This window comes from Saccopteryx leptura, chromosome 6 (assembly GCF_036850995.1).
Source record: "Saccopteryx leptura isolate mSacLep1 chromosome 6, mSacLep1_pri_phased_curated, whole genome shotgun sequence".
Lineage (NCBI taxonomy): Eukaryota > Metazoa > Chordata > Mammalia > Chiroptera > Emballonuridae > Saccopteryx > Saccopteryx leptura.
This window is the reverse complement of record NC_089508.1, coordinates 4089364-4111264: the sequence shown is the minus strand read 5'-3', so window position 1 is coordinate 4111264 and position 21901 is coordinate 4089364. Positions and strand designations below refer to the sequence as shown.

Below are 21901 nucleotides of genomic sequence, written 5' to 3'. Positions count from 1 at the left end.
GACAGGGGGCGGGGATGTGGGAAGAGCGTTAGCGCACGTGAGGAGACCTTGGCCAATGGCAGAACGCCTGGGCGCAGGGGCGGGGCCTGCGCTGGGGCGGTGCGGGAGCGACGGGCTGAGGAAAGGAAGGGCGGGCTGGGAAAGGGGCGGGGAAAGGAGGGGAGGGGCGGGGCGGGCTGGGGAATGGGCGGGGCGGGGCGGAGAAACGCCGCCGCCGCCGCCGCCGCCGGGGCTGCCGCAGCTTCTGGGAGCCTGGAAAAGCGAACGGCTGAGTCCCGGGGTAGCGGCGGCCGAGGCGGAGGCGCTGCTGCTGCTGCTGCTGCTACGGGGGGCCGGCGGCGGGGCGGCGGCGGTGGCGGCCCGCACCAGCCATGCCGAATAAAAACAAGAAGGAGAAAGTGAGTCGGGGCCCGGGCCACGGGACGGGCCGGCGGGAGTGGGCGCGGGCCGCGCGGAGGGCTGTAGGGAACGGCCCGGGAGCGGGGCGCGGCGGGGCGCGGGGTCCGGACGGCCGGCGCGCGCGGTGGGCGTCGGGGGGCAGGTGCGCCCGCCCGCGGAGGTGGTTGACCCTCCGCCTCGCCGACCTGGGCAGGGGCTTCGGGGTCGGGGCTCCTGACGCCTCGGAGGGACCCCGACCGGCCGGGGAGAAGGGGAGCGAATGGACCCCGCTTACTGCTCGTGGAGAGGGGGCTGCTCTCCGTAGGGCCGCCCGGGGGCTCTGAAATCACTGTGATTATCCGGGGTGGCGGCGGGGATGGCGGTGAGTGTGCGCTGCGTTTGCAGCGGGGCGGGAGGCGGTCTATTTCTGCTTCAGGTGGAGCCCTGGAGCGTCTCGCTGTCACCCCAGAAACCCCCGCTCGCCGGGCTTCGCTGGGAGGGGAGAAGCGATGTGAGGTGATTCTTTCCGAAATGCGGACAGCTCTGTGTGAATGGGGGTTTATCTGTTTCTGCTTCAACTTTTCAACCCCAAATACGTGAAACAAGGGGAATCTGAATTTGAGTGTGTGTGTGTGTGTGGGGGGGGGGGGGGGGGTTGGCGTCGCAATATTATATCGCTAAACAATAGGATGGAGAATTTCTTGAAGGGACTGATGAAAACGATTCCAAGTCCTAGTTAAATGGTATAAATCGGTTTGAAAACTGCATTTTGATGTATCTGTTGTTCAGCAGTCTAAACTTTAAGAAGCCTAATTCATTCTGCTTGATGTTTCTCAGGAATTACCCAAAGCAGGAAAAAGTGGAAAAGGTCTGAAAGAAGGACAAGAAGTAATAGAACAAGAGGTAACTATCCTCAGATACTCACTTTCTGCTTTTTTCACGAACCGCTTTGAACTTCGGGGTAGAAGAATGGAGGCTGGTAAAACTTAGAGTTTTGTCATGTTTCCCTATATGTGATTTTTTTTTTCCTAGTGTCTTTCATCGCCTTCGATTTTAGTTATTTTGCTTCCTCTTATTTACTTTGGGGCAAATACGGATGTTTTTTTGACAGCTGTGCATCCCTGTGCTGCTGGTATTTTCAGATTCTCCCCACCATCACCACCACCTCACATCCAGCCGCTGTCGGGTCGAGACTGGGTTCGCTGGCTCTGTGCAGCGGGAGTTGTTCATGCTCCTCTTCATCCTGCCCTTCCTGGGCCAGCTCCTCGGCCTGTGATCCCCTTCGCCCCTTTCCCCAGTAGTGTTGGTATGTTTTGATTCATCTGGGCTTGGGTCTTTTGTGCAGTCTTCCGTCTTTCACATTTTCTTTCTGTCTGTATTGGCCAACTCTGACTTCTTTTGCTTGACTTTGGGCTCATTGCAGAACAGCGGGAATGCTCGGTGAGGATTGTGTCGACCCGGTGGGGTGGATGTCGTCCCTGGCACACTTGTGCTTTGAGAGCATTTGCTGAGCCGCCCCCCCCCCCCCCCCCGTCTTTGCCTTTTCTTCCATGCGACCAGTTGTTGAACTGGAGCACCTGAGGCGAAGGGTCCAGGGGCTGTCTGGAGCCAGGCAGAGTTAATAGACCCCTTTGAGTCATTCAGAGCAGAGAAGCTGCTTAATGTAGTGTCCTGGTTCTCCAAAGCCAGACCACGGAGGTCTCTGGTCTTATCCCAGGTGACATTAATGTGCAAGTATCAGACCCCTTCCTGTAAGCCAAATTAGAGTAAGTTCGATTCTTTGTGGCCAGTGTCTATAGTAGCCCCTCCTCTTTTTTGAACCCCAGGTCACTTTTCCTTTTCATTGGTTGCGTTCTCAGTATTCAGCAGGTGATTTATCTCAGCAAATTTGTTGCTCTCCCCTAAGCAAAAAGCAGAAATCCAAAAGGTTTCTTAACCATCAATAGTTAGGGATTATTTGTGCCAGCCCTTTCCTGCCCGTTCTTTATAGCGGACAATCAAGTTTTACTGTGGCGTTCTTGCATTTGACTTGCTTACTTCCGTCTCAGTCTTTGGACTAAATCGACTTAAATGAAGTTTAGTCTCCTCGGAAAGGTGGATGCTTTTTATTTTCTTTTTATTAGTTTGTTGATCTTTCATTAAAACTGCAAAGGCTTCCTAGTGGGTCCCAAGCTTTTCTTGCTCACCTAACTGGGCTCCTCTCGCTGTTTTCGTCACAAACAAGGGTCAGTGCGTATGGTTCATTTATTCCTGTTTTAGCAGAAAGAGCTTGGCTATAAGGATGGATGATGTTAAGCTTGAACCTGAAAAATCCATCAGTAACTGAAAGATACCAAAACCACCGATATGTAAAATGCATGTTTTTGGAGTGGATTGGGTTCCTAGACTATCAGTTGCTGGAGACTCTTGAGGTATAGTCTGTGGTGTCTGGTGTGATGCCCCAGCCGTCTTTTTATATTTTCTCTGGTTCTACTGCCTAAGAGCTGGAGCTGCAGAGCTTGAAATTACTCTATGTGTTGGGGCCTTCACTCCCGCCTCGTAAACAGACCAGCGGTAACACGGCTGCTGAGCACGGCACTGGCCGAGGGCTGTGTAAACCATTTTGCAGGAGTACGGATAGAGGCACTTAGTGCACCTGAACTTTGAGTCGAACCGTACTCTTTTATTGTTGTTTTCTCCCCTCGGTCTTCATCTCACCTCTTCGCGTCGAGTTCCACCCACTTAGCAAACACAATTGACCCTGCAGGTGAACTAAGCCGTTCCTGCACACTCTTCCTCTCTGCTGTCTCAGTGTTACCCTGACCTTGAATATTTTAATCTGAATCATTCAAATAGGTTGGCTGTTCCCGTGTTGCTTTCCCAGCCCCTTTAACATCACATCCCCTCACAGTCAGCCTTTGCTCAGATTACCTGTGAGCGCACCCCTGTTTCCCTGTTAGGACAGTCCCCATATTTGGGGCTGCACAACATGAGAGATGTGCAGAACAGGTGCCTGGCCAGGGCAAAATGGGCAGGTTTGGGTATCATCCCCACAAGGAACATGTCCCAGAATGTGGCCAATAGTTGACTTAATAATACACAGCTTCCAGTGTGGGAAGGTCCTAACACTCCAGTCCTGGCTAGCTATAATCCAGCCCGCGGGGCTTCCAGTGTGGGAAGGTCCTAACACTCCAGTCCTGGCTAGCTATAATCCAGCCTCGCGGGGGCTTCCAGTGTGGGAAGGTCCTAACACTCCAGTCCTGGCTAGCTATAATCCAGCCCGCGGGGCTTCCAGTGTGGGAAGGTCCTAACACTCCAGTCCTGGCTAGCTATAATCTAGCCCACGGGGCGTCCAGTGTGGGAAGGTCCTGACACTCCAGTCCTGGCTAGCTATAATCCAGCCCGCGGGGGCTTCCAGTGTGGGAAGGTCCTAACACTCCAGTCCTGGCTAGCTATAATCCAGCCCGCGGGGCTTCCAGTGTGGGAAGGTCCTAACACTCCAGTCCTGGCTAGCTATAATCCAGCCCGCGGGGGCTTCCAGTGTGGGAAGGTCCTAACACTCCAGTCCTGGCTAGCTATAATCCAGCCCACGGGGGCTTCCAGTGTAGGAAGGTCCTAACACTCCAGTCCTGGCTAGCTATAATCCAGCCCGCGGGGGCTTCCAGTGTGGGAAGGTCCTAACACTCCAGTCCTGGCTAGCTATAATCCAGCCCGCGGGGCTTCCAGTGTGGGAAGGTCCTAACACTCCAGTCCTGGCTAGCTATAATCTAGCCCACGGGGCGTCCAGTGTGGGAAGGTCCTGACACTCCAGTCCTGGCTAGCTATAATCCAGCCCGCGGGGGCTTCCAGTGTGGGAAGGTCCTGACACTCCAGTCCTGGCTAGCTATAATCCAGCCCGCGGGGGCTTCCAGTGTGGGAAGGTCCTAACACTCCAGTCCTGGCTAGCTATAATCCAGCCTTGCGGGGCTTCCAGTGTGGGAAGGTCCTAACACTCCAGTCCTGGCTAGCTATAATCCAGCCTTGCGGGGCTTCCAGTGTGGGAAGGTCCTAACACTCCAGTCCTGGCTAGCTATAATCCAGCCTCACGGGGCGTCCAGTGTGGGAAGGTCCTAACACTCCAGTCCTGGCTAGCTATAATCCAGCCTCGCGGGGCTTCCAGTGTGGGAAGGTCCTAACACTCCAGTCCTGGCTAGCTATAATCCAGCCCACGGGGGCTTCCAGTGTGGGAAGGTCCTAACACTCCAGTCCTGGCTAGCTATAATCTAGCCCACGGGGCGTCCAGTGTGGGAAGGTCCTAACACTCCAGTCCTGGCTAGCTATAATCCAGCCTCGCGGGGCTTCCAGTGTGGGAAGGTCCTAACACTCCAGTCCTGGCTAGCTATAATCCAGCCTCGCGGGGCTTCCAGTGTGGGAAGGTCCTAACACTCCAGTCCTGGCTAGCTATAATCCAGCCCGCGGGGGCTTCCAGTGTGGGAAGGTCCTAACACTCCAGTCCTGGCTAGCTATAATCCAGCCTCACGGGGCGTCCAGTGTGGGAAGGTCCTAACACTCCAGTCCTGGCTAGCTATAATCCAGCCCACGGGGCGTCCAGTGTGGGAAGGTCCTAACACTCCAGTCCTGGCTAGCTATAATCCAGCCCGCGGGGCTTCCAGTGTGGGAAGGTCCTGACACTCCAGTCCTGGCTAGCTATAATCCAGCCTCACGGGGCGTCCAGTGTGGGAAGGTCCTAACACTCCAGTCCTGGCTAGCTATAATCTAGCCCGCGGGGGCTTCCATTGCAGAATGCTCTTTGGTTTAAACAAGGAACATTTGCTAGCCTGGGTTTTTAGTAAAGGTATGGAGTGCTGCAGTCAAGGATAGAGTAGTGGGGGGAAGCTCTCAGCCTGGGAGTTGGATGATGGAATGCTGACTCCTGGTGGCCGTCCTCAGTGACCTGGCTTCTGTGGCACTCTGGGATCAGCTCTAAAGGAATCTGGTGAGTTACAGATTTGGCTTTTTTTACTAAATGAAACAGACTAGGCATGACTCCTCTTGAAAGAAGTTTTCCCTACAATATATCTGGCAGGATATATACCTTTCAGTGTAACAATACCTGTCATAACCACTGCTGTGCAGCTTTTGCCTTTGTCTAGAAATTTCTGCTGCATGAATAAATAACGTGTATTGGTACATTTTCCTTTTCTCTTTTTTTCCTCTTTCGTAGAATGTTTACATTTGACTTACTTGTCCACACGTGTCCCAGAAATAACAGTTTCTTCCCAGTACCCACTGCTAGTTTATGTTGTGGCACCCTTTTAAGGAGTGAGGTCACAAATGGGCTCATGGCCCTCTTGAGTGGGACGCTCTGGAGGTCAGTTGACAGAGGGGACTCATCGTTGAGTAGCTGTTCTTGGTATATAACTCACACCTGTGGAAGCATAACTGGGGATGTCTTAGGCATATTTCATTTATTTATTTTTTACAGAGACAGAGTGAGTCAGAGAGAGGGATAGACAGAGACAGACAGACAGGAATGGAGAGATGAGAAGCATCAATCATTAGTTTTTCATTGCGCATTGCAACACCTTAGTTGTTCATTGATTGCTTTCTCATATGTGCCTTGACCGCGGGCCTTCAGCAAACCGAGTAACCCCTTGCTGGAGCCAGTGACCTTGGGCTCAAGCTGGTGGAATTTTGCTCAAACCAGATGAGCCCACGCTCAAGCTGGTGACCTCGGGGTCTCGAACCTGGGTCCTCTGCATCCCAGTCCAACGCTCTATCCACTGCGCCACCGCCTGGTCAGGCAGTCTTAGGCATATTTAGAATCTTAATAAATGGCTCAGAGCCCTAAAGGCCATTTGGGAGTATCCAAGCACGCAGTGGTGTTTTTCGTTTTCTTTAATTTGTGTACTGTGTTGAGAGTTACGATTTAAGAAGTGTTCGTGCTCTCTGTAAAGTGATTTCAGCACACTGAAGGTTGTCTGAGTATGATTCTCCGACTGCGCGTTTGACTCACCCTGCCTCAGCCTAGTTTCCGTATGAAGGTCTCTACGCCAGCTCTCACCAGTAGCATAGCAAGGGGCGCAAGGGGGTCTGTCAAGCCCACTCGCAGAGGGCCACCAAGTGGTCTCCATGACAAACAAGAAAAGCGTAGTAGAAGGGGAGGGGACGCCAACAAAGTGTTGTGCCCGGGCGCCAGTTATGTCCGCTGCGCAGTGGTCCCCAACCCCCGGGCCATGGACCAGAACCAGTCCGTGGGCCATTCGGTACTGGTCCGCAGAAAAAGAATAAATAACTCACATTATTTTCATTTTATTTATATTTAAGTCTGAACGATGTTTTATTTTTTAAAAATGACCAAATTCCCTCTGTTCTATCTGTCTAAGACTCACTTTTGACGCTTGTCTCGGTCACGTGATACATTTATCCATCCCACCCTAAAGGCCCGTCTGTGAAAATATTTTCTGACATTGAACCGGTCCGTGGCCCAAACAAGGTTGGGGACCACTGCGCTACGCCACTGGCTCCCACACACCTCTTGCTGTAGAGAAAGGTGAACAGTTCGTTCTCCAACTTCATAGCTCATTGTGACACCTACCTTTGGTATTAACTTTTCTCTTTACAGCCTGACCCTTTACGTTCCCCCACCGCCGCCCCCACCCGAACTGTCCCCTGCCCCCACCCTGGTGTCCCAGAGACGGGGAGCCAGCCTTGCTTGGGTCCCACTCGTAGTTGTAGGAGGTGGAGTCATGTCTTAGAAATTAAAATTGAAATTTTGTAATATTTATTTACTCATCTAATATTAATAACGTCCCATTACATGTTAACGTAAATAACATTTTTATGAAAAATATTTTTTTCAAGGAGACTTTCTAGTCATTTGTCTCTGACCAGAGTTGGAAGAGGACAAGAAAAGTTGTTTTGATGGCAGGTGTGTTTTCTGGGGAGGCAGCTGTGATTGTCACCCCAGGAAAGGCCAGTCCCCAGCTCCCCACCCTCGGAACACCAAAGCCACTCTCTGTAGGCTCAGTGCCGAATCCGGGTTCCGCTTGCCCCCCCCCCCCCGCACCTGGCGTGTTTCCCATCGTTCTCCTCCCAGCCCTCTCCCACGCAACCCTAGACTGACCTGTCTGTAGAGAAGCTCCGGGAAGGACCCAAAGGAATAGTGCTTTAAGTTGTTTTGAAATTTTTGTGTAAATACTATGTAGGACATGGAACTCCCCACTTTTAACCGCCATGTCCTGGCTCACTCTCTCCGCTGAGGAAAGACGAGGGTCTGCGGAGAGGACGTCCGATGGGAAGGCACTGGAGCTCGCAGGAGGGGAGCCTGGAGCTCACCGCCCCCGGGACAGTGGGGAAGCAGAGGGCCCCCTGAGCTGGGTCCCCTTTCCGGCGCCCACTCCTGTCCTCCTTACGCGCTGGACCCCGGGAAGGCCCTGCGTGCCTCCGTGAGACCCGCTCGCTGGTGCAGGCGTCCCAGCCTCGGCTGCCTGCTTGGGGCCCGTGCTTCCCGTGGGCTGCTGGCGGTCCTGGGCTCTGCAGGAAGTTCACCGCCGTCCTTGGGCTTCCTCAGTAGATGCAGTAGTCTCCCCCCCCCCCATATGACAACCAAAATGACTCCCGACATTGCAGGATGCCTCCCGGAAGGCAGAATGGCCCACTCTTGGGACCACCGCTCTAGAGAGACTTTTCCACAAAGTACGCTTGTTACGAGTCAGACCTGACACATACACATGTGACAGTAATGTGACCTGCCTTTTGAGCAGCAGTGCTCAGGAAAAAGGGATATCAGCACCCTTTACAGTCTCAAAAGTCAGTGAGGACCCCGAAGAGCTTTATTTAGTGGGTTATAGCAGCTCTCTGAGAGGTTTCCTATTAGACAGTAAATTAATATGTATTAGTTCACATATTAATAATAACATCCATTACATGTCAACATGAATTGCATATTTTTATGAGAAATAACTACCAAACGTCACCGAGAAAATGGCATTGCTCTGTTTTTGCAAGTCTCTTTAGTGTCTGGATTAGTAAGAAGATAGCTGGCCCGGGGTCTTCTCCTAGGTTCAGTCTGTTTCAGTCACATCTTGTAGCCAGTGGAAAACGACATAATGATGGTGAGAAACGCAAACTGTGTCTTAGGATTGTCATAAAAGCTATAGGACCCAGACAGGGCCGGAGGTACCCCACTTTGAGAACTGCTGTGAATCCTCTTCCTGTTCTCCAGACAGCCTGTCTGAATCCTTTCTTTCATCTTTTTAGCTCTAGCTCCACGTTCATTTATACTGAAATTTAAGGAGGATTTTTCTCTCCATCTTGGGCTATATTTTTTCCATCTTTTAAATTTGAATAGCAGTTATGGACTCTACCTACCGATTATCATCTGTACTGCCTGGGACACCTTCATTTACCTGAGATTTGCCTCCCTGACTAGATTAAATCCTTGCAGACAGCATTTGATCTGATGCTTCTTTGCACTTGGCATTGTTAGAGCCCAGAGTCAGGAAGTGTGTGACGTCCGGAGGCCCCCTCCCGCATCTGGGGGAGCTGAGAAGTCAGTCTGCCATCAGCATGAGTCATGGTGACATTTTCCTAAGTCACAGGGAAAATTTGTCTGAATGATTTCAGCTAAGGTTTCCTAAAACACCGGGACCTGCCAGGGTTAGGGCACCATGGTGTCTGGTTTGGTACGACATCTTAGGTAATTATCTTGCATTTTCTGGTCATTGTCTTAGTTTTTGTTCAGCAAAGACTTCCTTGCTTCTGGATCAGGTTTGAGAGCAGCCTCTGCAGAAGTGTCGCTTCCCAAACCCAAACACATGCCATCTTTGTTTTCACCACCTGGGGGAGCCAGAAAACAAGCCTGGAAGTAAAACTCCAGGCAAACACAGTATCCGTTGGAGACATTAGATTTTCCTTTATGTCTCCCTCTCTCTCTCTCTCTCTCTCTCTCTCTCTCTCTCAAGCGAGAGAGAGACAAGCAGGCAAGAAGGGAGAGAGATGAGAAGCACCAGCTTGTAGTTGCGGCACTTTAGTTGTTCATTGATTGCTTCTCAAATGTGCCTTGATGGAGTGGTTGGGGGTGGACTCCAGCTGAGCCAGAGATCCCCTGCCCAAGCCAGCGACCTTGGGCTTCAAGCCAGCGACCTTGGGCTTCAAGCCAGCGACCCTGTGCTCAAGCTGGTGAGCCTGCGCTCAAGCCTGTTACCTTGGGTTTTGAACCTGGGTCCTCAACGTCCCAGGTCAACGCTCTATCCACTGTGCCATCACTGGTCAGGCTTTCTTTTCTTCTTCTTTTTTTTTTTTCCAATTGATTTTTCGGAGAGAGGGGAGGGTTAGGGAGAGCAGGAAGCGTCAGCTCATAGTAGTTGCTTCTTGTATGTGCCTTGACTGGGCACACCTAGGGTTTTGAACCAGCAACCTCAGCGTTTCCGGTCAATGCTTTATCCACTGCACCAGCACAGGTCAGGCTTCCTTTATCTTAAGTTTTTTGTTGTTGTTTTTTTTAAGATGAGGTTTATTATGGCTCTAAAGGGATGCTGCTCGGACCTCATCCTTTGTTTACACATTGGGATGGTCCAAGTACCTGGTAGCTCTGCTGTGTTAGACCTGCACTAAGATGTTAGCCTCTGGCCACATGTGTCTATTTAAATTAATGAAAATTAAATTAAATTTAGAAATTCAGTTCCTTGGTCACAGTAGCCACATTTCACGTGCCTGGGAACCAAATGTGGCTAATGGCTATGTTGTCGGACGGCAAATATAGAACACTTCCTGCTGCCCAGGAAGTTCTGTCGGACAGCTGCCATACACCCTAACAGTGTTTTCCAAAATATTTCCAGTGTGAGTACACTAACCTTTGTTAGCTATCACTTTTAATATGAAATAACGAATTTAAGAGTAAACTTATGGCCCTGGCTGGTTGGCTCAGCAGTAGAGCGTCAGTCCCACGTGTGGATGTCCTGGGTTTGATTTCCAGTCAGAACACACAGGAGAAGCGACCGTCTGCTTCTCCACCCTTCCCACCCCTTTCTCTCTCTTTGTTTCTCTCTCTTTGTTTCTCTCTCTTCTCCTCCCACAGCCATGGCTTGAATGGTTCGAGCAAGTTGGCCCTGAGCGCTGTGGATGGCTCCATGGCCCTGCCTCAGGCACTAAAATAGCATGGTTGCCCGAGCAATGGAGCAGTGGCCCCAGATGGGCAGAGCATTTCCCCATAGGGGGCTTGCCAGGTGGATCCTGGTCGTGGCGCATGTGGGAGTTTGTCTGCCTCCCTGCCTCTCACTTAATAAAAAGAAAGAAAAAGAAAAAAGAGTAAACTTAAAGGAAAAGAAGGCACATTGACAAAGGAGAAGGAAGTGAGTGAAATTAGGGAAGAGAAAGGCAAGGACTGAAGCAACAAGACCGCTAGAAGTCAAGGCCTTCTCGGATGCCCAGCGTCCTTGCCCGCACATGCAAAGAAGAGGCCCTGGACAGCTGGCTGTGGGTCTGGACTTGGGTGGCTTGTCAGCTGACCGCTTGCTTTACAGGCCTGAACTGAGAGCTGGCTCTTGTGGCTTTTGATTCCTAACGGCCAGCATGCAGGGTTGGCTCGGAGGGGCCAGCTCCAGCACTAGCAGCCTTAGTTCTTCCCAGTCGTGTTTCTTTGCAGAATTCCTCTCCTCCCCTCGTGAACACCTGGGTCACCGGGTTGTGCACATGGTCGGTGGCTATGGCTAGGTCAGTGCTCAGACCAAAGTTAAGCTCCTCCTCCCTGGTCCATGTCTTCCTCCTGCCCTGGGTTCCCTCAGAAACGGAGCCCTGAGCCTGCCAGGGACTCGGGGGCAGGTCATCTGCCTTCTCCCTCAGCTGCACCCACCTCTCTCTCCACCTGCTTTCTGTTCTGCAGAATTCTGTTGACTGCTCTTGTCCTTGGATGCACCAGTGACCTGCCACGCACATCTTCTGTGACTAGAGGCTTTACCTTTCCTGTTCCTTTATTATCGCTTGGAATGGGGGCTCACTTGGCCTGCTGATCGGTGTGAGTGTGTGCTCAGTCTTGATGGGGAAATCTCTTCTGTCCTTCCCTTCTTTTTGCCTCTCAGTCAGAGATGGCTGGCCTATTGTAGGGCTCAGGAAACTTTTTCTGTCAAGGGCCAGGTAATGAATATTTTGGGCTTGAAGGGCCATATAATCTCAGTTGTGACTACTCAGCGCAGCTGTTGCAGCAAGTAAACAACCATAGATAGTATATTTATAAACAAAGCCATGTGGCTGTGCCAGTACGACTTTATTCACAGGACAGGCAGGAGGCCAGGTACGACCCGTGAGCTCTGGCCTCGTGGAGTCCACGTCAGGATCAGTACTTGGGAAAACTGGCGGCGCTGGGCGCTGGCGCTGCCCTGCGGGTCTGTGCGGGCTCCTCTCCGGGCCCAGCCCTGGCTGTGCCTGTGCAAGTGTTCCTTTGCTTTGTCTGTTCTTCACTCCATTCACCATCTAGAAGCTCTTGCGAGACCACTGGCTGCCCTGCCCGATTGAACAGTCACGTCTCGTATCTCGTTGTGAATGTTCAGACTTGCCGTGTTTGAACGGAAGGGAAGAGACGCTGCTAGAGATCCCTGACACGAAAAGCATCTTGGAATGAGGCCGTGTCACAGATCCAGTTGCCTACTTTGTCATTTGAGTAAAATGTCTCAAAAGTACAGAGAATCTACCAGACGCTCATATTTTTCATGGGGGCTGTTGCCTGGCTCCATTGGAGGTTGGGGGTCGTGGGTGACCAGCAGGCGGGGGATGTGCAGGCCTGATGCGTCTCACGTTTGATACTGCAGTGGGTCACCTTCCCCTGAGGGCGAAGGACAGTCTCTCTTTCGGGTCTTGTTCCCTCTGCCTCCAGCAATGCAGCCGTGTGCACTGGCTGCCCTGGGAGCACTGGGGAGGGTGCCTGGCACCCCTGAGCCAGGGTGCCTTCGGCCTTGGTGCCGCCCTGTGCCGGCGCTGTGCCGTAGGCCAGGCCCAGCTGCAGCTCCACCACCCTGGCTGGGCGCCTGGGACTGGCTCCTTCCGTCCCCCCTCAGCTGGGATGCCAAGGCCCCATATTGACAGCCCTCCTCCCCATGGAAGGGCACAGCACCCACTTTGCTGGCGTAGTTTCATTTTGAGTCTCAGTCAGTGTTTTCACATCGTCCTGAAGCCCCCACATCCCACTGAGAAAATGCAGGTGCCTCTGAATGAGGTGGGAGCCGCGTGCGGGCCCAGAAACCCTGGGGATGCTGACTCCCAGTGACGGGGAAAAGTCAGCCATTTTGATTGGGGTTTGATACAGAATACTGACTTTGCTGAATAATTCCTCGTCACTGAGCCAGAAACAGGCTGCAGTGGGTCCTGGGCACCCGTCTCTCCTCTGAGCGAGCAGGTGGCAAGAAACAGCCCACACCCTCCATTCCAGGAGTGACAGAAAGGGGGAGCGGAGTCCAATTAGATTTTACCCAAGTCAAGAAGCAAATACATACTGTCATACTTCTCTGCACAGATTTCTTGTAAGGTCAGGACAGGTGATCCAGGGTTGATGCTGTGAGTTAACACCGAATCCAGGGCGGCCCAACTTTTGTTCACCACTCGGTGTCCCGCCAACGCGCATGCCTCCTCCGGGCCAGGCACAGGTGGCCCTCAGAGCAGGCGCGCCCGCTGGCACCTGGGACGCCCGCTGGTCACATCTGCCCCAAAGAATGAAGGGGACAGAGGGTGGCACCTGCTGGGAATGGTGGGCCAGCCATCAGGGCGTTGACTCCTTCGTCGTCCCCTGGCACCTTCCTCGCTGTGTGCCTGGTCCCGGCCTCGACGCTGGGGTTCTTCGTTGAGCTGCCCGTCGCTGTCAGAGAGAACCCCCCACCCGGGTGTGGGAGGAGGAGCTGCAGGCCGTGTCAGGAGGTCACGGGGCCACAGAAGGAGGAAGCCCCTGACTCTGCATGGCACAGTGCAGGGTGGGCAGCGGGGTTTCCCTGAGCAAGCTGGTAGGGGGCAGATGAAACACTTTATATGCAGCAGAACGCACACAACACAAAATTTGCTGTTCGTGGCATCTAGTGTGTTTGCAGTGTTGTGTGACCATCACCACTGTCTAGTTCCAGAGCCTCGTCCTCGCCCCAAAAGGGAGCCCCTCCCCATTAAGCAGTCCCTCTGTGGAGCTGCTCGTGCTGGGCATTTCACGTCAGTGGAGTCGCACAGCACGGGGCCTCTGTGTCTGGCCTCCTCACTCGGCACCCTGCCGCGAGGGTCCCCCAGGTCGCAGCCTGTGTGAGCGCTCCGTCCCTCTTGATGGCTGCATAGTGCCCACTGTTTGGATGTAATGCATTTGTTTCATCAGTTCATGGCGTTGGAGTTGTTCTCATACTTGGGTGTTTTGAGTCGTGCCACTATGGGTATTAGCCAGTGGACGAGTTTTTTTTAATGCCTCTTTTCGGTTCTTTTAAGAATAGATCCCGAGGAGTGGGGTTGCTGGGTCACGTGGCAATTCCGTGGTAAATCTCCTGAGACAGTGCTGCTTCCGCACCAGCCATGCCAGCCTTCATCCCAACAGCAGGCACAGGGTCCCAGTTTCTCCACAGCCCCCCTGCCCCTTGTTTTGCATTTTCTCTTAGTGAGAGCCGCCCCAGTGGGTGTGAAGTGGATGTGAAGCGATGTGTCACCGTGGGTTCCGTTTCCATTTCCCTAACGGCTGGTGATGTTGCGCTGATGTTGCGCATCGCTCTGCGCGCTCCTTAACTGTCTGGATAGCGCCCGGGTCACCGTGCGGCACGCTCGGAGCCCTGCCCTCCCAAACGTGCAGAGACCCCTGACCCCTGCTCTCCCCTGGTGCCCGCCTGCTGCTCACTTCTGCCCCCGTCTTCACAAGTGTGACGGACCTCCCGGGTCTCCCCGCTCCGGCCTCTGCTCTCCCAGCCGCTGCCCCCATCTTCACAAGTGTGACGGACCTCCCGGGTCTCCCCGCTCCGGCCTCTGCTCTCCCGGCCGCCCCCACCACTTCCGCCACACCGAGTCCGGCTGACCGTGGGCCTCGGGCATCTGGTGGGGTTGTCGCCTTCTTTCCTGAGCAGCTTCTCCCCTTCGCCTCGCTGATGGGTCTCCACAGCCCCGTGTCACAGCCCCCTTCAGCCCTCCCCGCCAGTCACGCTGGGCAGCGGTCTCCTTCCTTCCCTGACCGCAGTAACCAGGTGGATCGCTGGCTCCAGACTGACACCTCGGCTCAGAGGAGGGTCTCCCGAGTGCCAGCTGCGTGGCCACCCCCTGTCCGACCCTGGGGCCTGAGGTGATAAAGGGACACAAGCACAGGCCAGTCTTACTGTCTCCGGAGGCGGTGGGACAGACAGTCACCAAGAGCAGAGGGGAGCGGTGGCTGTGCTTGTGTAGGGGCAGTGGAGGAGGGTGGGGGACAGGCCGAGGCCACGTGAGCTGCTCACTCAGGATGCCCTGTGGGTGCTGGGGGGCACCTCAGACTCAGCGCGCTCACCACTGAGCTTACTACTCCTGCTCCCACGTTTCTGTCCTGTCTCAGCGACCTGGCCCACCATCGCTGTCCCCGTGTCAGCCGGGGGTTCGGTCCAGGAGGCCCCCCTGGTCCCTCCTCGTCTTCATCCTGCGTTTCCACCGTCAGCCAGCCTCTCGGCTTTCGCCGAGATTCCCTGCTCTGTCCAGTGTCCCTTTGCGGTCCTCACGGGTCTGGGCGCCCAGGGGAGCCTGCTCCGCCTCCCTCCTGTGCACACGCACGCGGAGGCCGGGGCCTTTCCCAGGGGAAGCCGTGTCTGTGTTGTCGCCCCACTCGGACCCTCTCGCGTGGCTGCAGGTTTCCCCGGGGGAGGAGGGTCAGGTTCTTTAACCTGGGGGGCAGCAGGTGGTTACATGGGGAGCACTGCATCCAGCATCACAGGAAATGAAAAGCACGGATAAACTTCCGTCTGGTGTGTGTGTGTGTGAGGGACATTTGAAAACAGAACGTCTCCCGGGAGGAGCTGCTGGTGACTGGAGAAGATGCTAGGCTTCCTGGGGACGTCTGAAGAGAGGCGGGCTGGGCCGTGGACCACGGGAACCCCGGGGAGGAGGGCAGGAGGGGTGGGGGTTTTCAGTAGGAAAGGCCCAGGCTCTCATGGTCCGGTGGAAGATGACAAATGTCAGGATGGAGCTGAGGGGAGGCCGCTTTGAGGAAGAAGCTACAGATGGGGGAAGGGTGCCCAGGGCCTCGCTCCCTGTTCATCTGCCCTCAACACCCTGACGTTTGGAAACTCTCCAGGCTCGGTGTTCTTAAGCACCTGGTAAAAAGTAAAGCAACACTTCTTAGCAAAAACTTCTCTCTGGATAAGAGAAAATAAGCAGGGTGTGTGATCGAGGGGCTGTGGGTTTGTGTTTCTAGGACAGGTTTGGCTGGCTCTCAAGTGCACGGGGACAAACCCCGCTTCTCTGGGCAGACTTCCGGGTGGGGAGAGCGAGCACCTTCGCTGCACAGAGGACCCAGGTGATCTGCGCCAGAGGTTTTCATCCGCTGGTCCGTGGACTGGTGCCGGTCTGCAAAAGAGTGAACCAGTCTTCACCCACCATCAGGGTGGCTGACTTTCTCAGACCGGCACAGAATTTCTGGTGGGCCGGCGCCGGCTGGCCAGCAGTTGGAAACCTCTGGTCTGTGCTCACCGGTGCATCCATCGGTGGTCACTGCCAGGCAGAGTACAGCTGGCCCGCGTAGGCCTACCCGGTGACGGGACCCTGCTGTGCCACGCATGCCCTCCGCTGGCCTGTGTGCTGCTCCTCACCATGCAAGCAGCTGCTGCGACCTGGTCCTCAGCGGAGCACTGGGTCTGGAGCGGGAGGTGAATGCGGGGGAGGGAAGCTTGAAGAGCCTTTCCTGGGCTCGTGGGAACCGTGCCCTCCTGCACCTTTCCTGCTTCCTGCAGCTGAGCCGTGAGCTAGGGGAGACCTGTCCTTTGTGAGGGACTCGGCTACATCGGTGTCCTGTTGCTGCTGTACAAATGACCACAAACCTCGTGGCCCTCTTCACCTTCCAGCCCCAGAGTCAGAACTCTGGCTGGGGCCCCAGCGATGGTGCTGGCAGGGCTGGTTCCCACGGAAGTGCTAAGGAAGAATTTGTTTCCCTGCTTTTCCCAACTTCAGAAGCTGCCCACACACCTTGGCTCCTGGTTCCTTGCTCCATTGTGAAAGCCAGCAGGGTGGCACATGCCAGTCTGTGTCTGGCCTCTGCTTTGGCACTGCATTGCCTTCTGTCTTATAAAGACCTGTGTGGCTGGGTGGGGTTCTCCCTGGTCACCCGGCCGTCTGCCGTGGCAGGACCCGCAACCTCGCCCCCTCCGCAGGGCGTGAGCCCCTTTGGAGGGTCGTTATCATCAGCCAGTATACATACCAGACTATGTTGCAAATGCTTAGAAGTCTAAAGGGAGGTAAGGGAGATGAGGTACATCTGTGAGTCTCTGGAATCGAGGGCTGTGGGAGGTAAGGGAGATGAGGTACATCTGTGACTCTCTGGAATCGAGGGCTGTGGGAGGTAGGACGGAGCCTCAGCGCCAGAGACTGGCGGGAGTTACGGAGCTGACAGAAGTGGAGGCACCGCCCCAGAGGAGCACTCGTGTATATTCTTTCTGTATTCTGGGGGTGCCGTAAAGGAAATCATTTGACATATTTACTTTTCTGTTTTGTTTTTATTTTATAAACAGATTCCCAGCAGGAAAAACAGTCTTACTGCTGTCACGTCTGCAGTTTCTAATAAAATCAAAGTGCCGACCCCTCAGCCCATAGTGAAGAAAGACAAACGGCACAATTCTTCCCGGTTCAGCATCAGCAATAACAGAGAACTTCAAAAACTACCGTTCTTAAAAGGTAATGTTTATTATTGGTCTTTTAAAGTTAAATTTTGCCTGTTTAAGGAGGAGTAACATTTTGATCGCTTGCTAGCTTCTAATACTTTATATGCTGTGTTTGTGTTCTATAGGGTCATCTTTTCTTACTGAGGTTTTTTAGATTGAATGCCATTCATTTACTCAACTAATATTTGAAACTTCAGAGCTACTTAAGTAAAAATCTAATCATGAATGTATTAGAGTCCTGATACACTAGAAAAGAACAGAAGAAAGACTTTTAAAAAGCTTTTATTATAATTAAGCTAGCCAATTTTTCTTTTAAGTAATTGTCTTTCATTCTTCTCAGAACTGAACAACTCAGAGAGGAGCTACCCTGAGCACTGTAATTGTGAAAACTGTGGTAGAACCCCTTGTTTTTTTCTGGGGCTGGAGGGGTGAGCACTGGCATCACAGTCCTTAGTGGACTTTCTCCCATGAGTCATTGGGGATGACTCTACCCAGGGGTTTCCCATTTGAGATGAGTCGGGAAATCGAGCTCTTTGCTTCGAATTTTCCCTAAAATGGCACAGTTGCCTCTTTCCACCTGAGAGCATTCAGTTTCTAAAAAGCAGTCTTTCAGGAGATATTGAGATTGAAGTACATAAAACCTTATCGAAAAAAATAGGGTAGGGATCCCAAAGCCAAATGCGAACCTCTGAGAAACTTTGTATTTACTAAAATCCAAGACTAATGTATACATGAAGCAAACACTTGACATTTCTAATACCTCCAATACATAATGATGGGCCTTCCACAATTTTCATTTTGTATGAGCTCAGGAGCATGGTGCAGATATGCAGGGCAGGGGGGTGCAGGGCAGGGGGTGAGGGAGGGGTGGAGGCAGGGAGGGACTTACGGATTCTTGGATGTGCTTCCTGCTCCTGGGTGGCTAGGAGCCCACTCAGTGCAGTTTGCAGAGCTTGCGTCGACTATTTGGTTTAGTTTTGTGGTTGATAAGATATATATGAAGTCATTTTTGAGGCATCTTCCCCTCCCAAATAGTTCATGCTTTTCTCATGCTATTCATTCATTCAGCAAATACTGTATTGAACACCTACAAAAACAGACCCTGTTCTAGGTACTGGGGGTACAGTGTTAAACAAAAAACAGGGCCTGTTCTGCTGGAGTCCACATCCTGTCCCAGTGCGGGGAACAGCCAGTGAGTAAGAAAATGGATGTGCTGCCAGCTTCCCTGGGACGTCTGGGGTGGAGTGGTATCCCATCATCATTGTCGAGCAGTCCCTGTCCAAGCCCCATCTCTAATGCCCATCGTGGGTGGTTAGGCCTGGGTCCCACCATTAGGGCCCGGCCCCCCTCAGGGCACCATGCCGAGGCCATGGCCCGCGGGTCCCTCCTGGCCCAGGGTCCCTCCTGCCCTGCGGGTCCCTCCTGGCCCAGGGTCCCTCCTGCCCCGCGGGTCCCTCCTGCCCCGCGGGTCCCTCCTGGCCCGCGGGTCCCTCCTGGCCCAGGGTCCCTCCTGCCCCAGGGTCCCTCCTGCCCCAGGGTCCCTCCTGCCCCGCGGGTCCCTCCTGCCCTGCCGTTCCCTCCTGGCCCAGGGTCCCTCCTGCCCTGCGGGTCCCTCCTGCCCTGCGGGTCCCTCCTGCCCCGCGGGTCCCTCCTGGCCCAGGGTCCCTCCTGGCCCGCGGGTCCCTCCTGGCCCAGGGTCCCTCCTGCCCCGCGGGTCCCTCCTGGCCCAGGGTCCCTCCTGGCCCAGGGTCCCTCCTGCCCTGCGGGTCCCTCCTGCCCCGCGGGTCCCTCCTGGCCCAGGGTCCCTCCTGCCCCGCGGGTCCCTCCTGCCCCGCGGGTCCCTCCTGGCCCAGGGTCCCTCCTGCCCCGCGGGTCCCTCCTGGCCCAGGGTCCCTCCTGCCCCGCGGGTCCCTCCTGGCCCAGGGTCCCTCCTGCCCTGCGGGTCCCTCCTGGCCCAGGGTCCCTCCTGCCCCGCGGGTCCCTCCTGCCCCGCGGGTCCCTCCTGGCCCAGGGTCCCTCCTGCCCCGCGGGTCCCTCCTGGCCCAGGGTCCCTCCTGGCCCGCGGGTCCCTCCTGGCCCAGGGTCCCTCCTGGCCCAGGGTCCCTCCTGCCCCGCGGGTCCCTCCTGCCCTGCGGGTCCCTCCTGCCCCGCGGGTCCCTCCTGCCCCGCGGGTCCCTCCTGGCCCAGGGTCCCTCCTGCCCCGCGGGTCCCTCCTGGCCCAGGGTCCCTCCTGCCCCGCGGGTCCCTCCTGGCCCAGGGTCCCTCCTGCCCCGCGGGTCCCTCCTGGCCCAGGGTCCCTCCTGGCCCAGGGTCCCTCCTGCCCCGCGGGTCCCTCCTGCCCCGCGGGTCCCTCCTGCCCCGCGGGTCCCTCCTGCCCCGCGGGTCCCTCCTGGCCCAGGGTCCCTCCTGCCCCGCGGGTCCCTCCTGGCCCAGGGTCCCTCCTGCCCTGCGGGTCCCTCCTGGCCCAGGGTCCCTCCTGCCCCGCGGGTCCCTCCTGCCCCGCGGGTCCCTCCTGGCCCGCGGGTCCCTCCTGGCCCAGGGTCCCTCCTGCCCCAGGGTCCCTCCTGCCCCAGGGTCCCTCCTGCCCCGCGGGTCCCTCCTGCCCTGCCGTTCCCTCCTGGCCCAGGGTCCCTCCTGCCCTGCGGGTCCCTCCTGCCCTGCGGGTCCCTCCTGCCCCGCGGGTCCCTCCTGGCCTAGGGTCCCTCCTGGCCCGCGGGTCCCTCCTGGCCCAGGGTCCCTCCTGCCCCGCGGGTCCCTCCTGGCCCAGGGTCCCTCCTGGCCCAGGGTCCCTCCTGCCCTGCGGGTCCCTCCTGCCCTGCGGGTCCCTCCTGGCCCAGGGTCCCTCCTGCCCCGCGGGTCCCTCCTGCCCCGCGGGTCCCTCCTGGCCCAGGGTCCCTCCTGCCCCGCGGGTCCCTCCTGGCCCAGGGTCCCTCCTGCCCCGCGGGTCCCTCCTGGCCCAGGGTCCCTCCTGCCCTGCGGGTCCCTCCTGGCCCAGGGTCCCTCCTGCCCTGCGGGTCCCTCCTGCCCCGCGGGTCCCTCCTGGCCCAGGGTCCCTCCTGCCCCGCGGGTCCCTCCTGGCCCAGGGTCCCTCCTGCCCCGCGGGTCCCTCCTGGCCCAGGGTCCCTCCTGGCCCAGGGTCCCTCCTGCCCCGCGGGTCCCTCCTGCCCCGCGGGTCCCTCCTGCCCCGCGGGTCCCTCCTGCCCCGCGGGTCCCTCCTGGCCCAGGGTCCCTCCTGCCCCGCGGGTCCCTCCTGGCCCAGGGTCCCTCCTGCCCTGCGGGTCCCTCCTGGCCCAGGGTCCCTCCTGCCCCGCGGGTCCCTCCTGCCCCGCGGGTCCCTCCTGGCCCAGGGTCCCTCCTGCCCCGCGGGTCCCTCCTGGCCCAGGGTCCCTCCTGCCCCGCGGGTCCCTCCTGCCCCGCGGGTCCCTCCTGCCCTGCGGGTCCCTCCTGCCCCGCGGGTCCCTCCTGCCCCGCGGGTCCCTCCTGGCCCAGGGTCCCTCCTGCCCCGCGGGTCCCTCCTGGCCCAGGGTCCCTCCTGCCCCGCGGGTCCCTCCTGGCCCAGGGTCCCTCCTGCCCTGCGGGTCCCTCCTGGCCCAGGGTCCCTCCTGCCCCGCGGGTCCCTCCTGCCCTGCGGGTCCCTCCTGCCCTGCGGGTCCCTCCTGCCCCGCGGGTCCCTCCTGGCCCAGGGTCCCTCCTGCCCCGCGGGTCCCTCCTGCCCCGCGGGTCCCTCCTGGCCCAGGGTCCCTCCTGCCCCGCGGGTCCCTCCTGGCCCAGGGTCCCTCCTGGCCCAGGGTCCCTCCTGCCCCGCGGGTCCCTCCTGGCCCAGGGTCCCTCCTGCCCCGCGGGTCCCTCCTGCCCTGCGGGTCCCTCCTGCCCCGCGGGTCCCTCCTGGCCCAGGGTCCCTCCTGCCCTGCGGGTCCCTCCTGGCCCAGGGTCCCTCCTGCCCTGCGGGTCCCTCCTGCCCTGCGGGTCCCTCCTGGCCCAGGGTCCCTCCTGCCCCAGGGTCCCTCCTGCCCCAGGGTCCCTCCTGCCCCGCGGGTCCCTCCTGCCCTGCCGTTCCCTCCTGGCCCAGGGTCCCTCCTGCCCTGCGGGTCCCTCCTGCCCTGCGGGTCCCTCCTGCCCCGCGGGTCCCTCCTGGCCCAGGGTCCCTCCTGCCCCGCGGGTCCCTCCTGGCCCAGGGTCCCTCCTGCCCCGCGGGTCCCTCCTGGCCCAGGGTCCCTCCTGGCCCAGGGTCCCTCCTGCCCTGCGGGTCCCTCCTGCCCTGCGGGTCCCTCCTGGCCCAGGGTCCCTCCTGCCCCGCGGGTCCCTCCTGCCCCGCGGGTCCCTCCTGGCCCAGGGTCCCTCCTGCCCCGCGGGTCCCTCCTGGCCCAGGGTCCCTCCTGCCCCGCGGGTCCCTCCTGGCCCAGGGTCCCTCCTGCCCTGCGGGTCCCTCCTGGCCCAGGGTCCCTCCTGCCCCGCGGGTCCCTCCTGCCCCGCGGGTCCCTCCTGGCCCAGGGTCCCTCCTGCCCCGCGGGTCCCTCCTGGCCCAGGGTCCCTCCTGCCCCGCGGGTCCCTCCTGGCCCAGGGTCCCTCCTGGCCCAGGGTCCCTCCTGCCCCGCGGGTCCCTCCTGCCCTGCGGGTCCCTCCTGCCCCGCGGGTCCCTCCTGCCCCGCGGGTCCCTCCTGGCCCAGGGTCCCTCCTGCCCCGCGGGTCCCTCCTGGCCCAGGGTCCCTCCTGCCCTGCGGGTC

General features: G+C 57.4%; 1 protein-coding gene across 2 annotated transcripts in view; it reads left to right on the top strand.

Annotated features, from left to right (window-relative positions):
• Positions 1-212: 212 nt before the first annotated feature.
• PPP2R5C (protein phosphatase 2 regulatory subunit B'gamma) overlaps positions 213-21901 on the top strand; it is a 162051-nt gene continuing 140362 nt past the window's right edge. For both annotated transcript variants that reach the window (XM_066388019.1, XM_066388017.1), the window contains exons 1-3: positions 213-398; positions 1216-1281; positions 17028-17190. In XM_066388019.1, coding sequence (XP_066244116.1) covers positions 372-398; positions 1216-1281; positions 17028-17190 — 256 coding nt within the window. In that variant the 5' untranslated portion in view covers positions 213-371. The remainder of the gene's footprint in view (positions 399-1215; positions 1282-17027; positions 17191-21901) is intronic.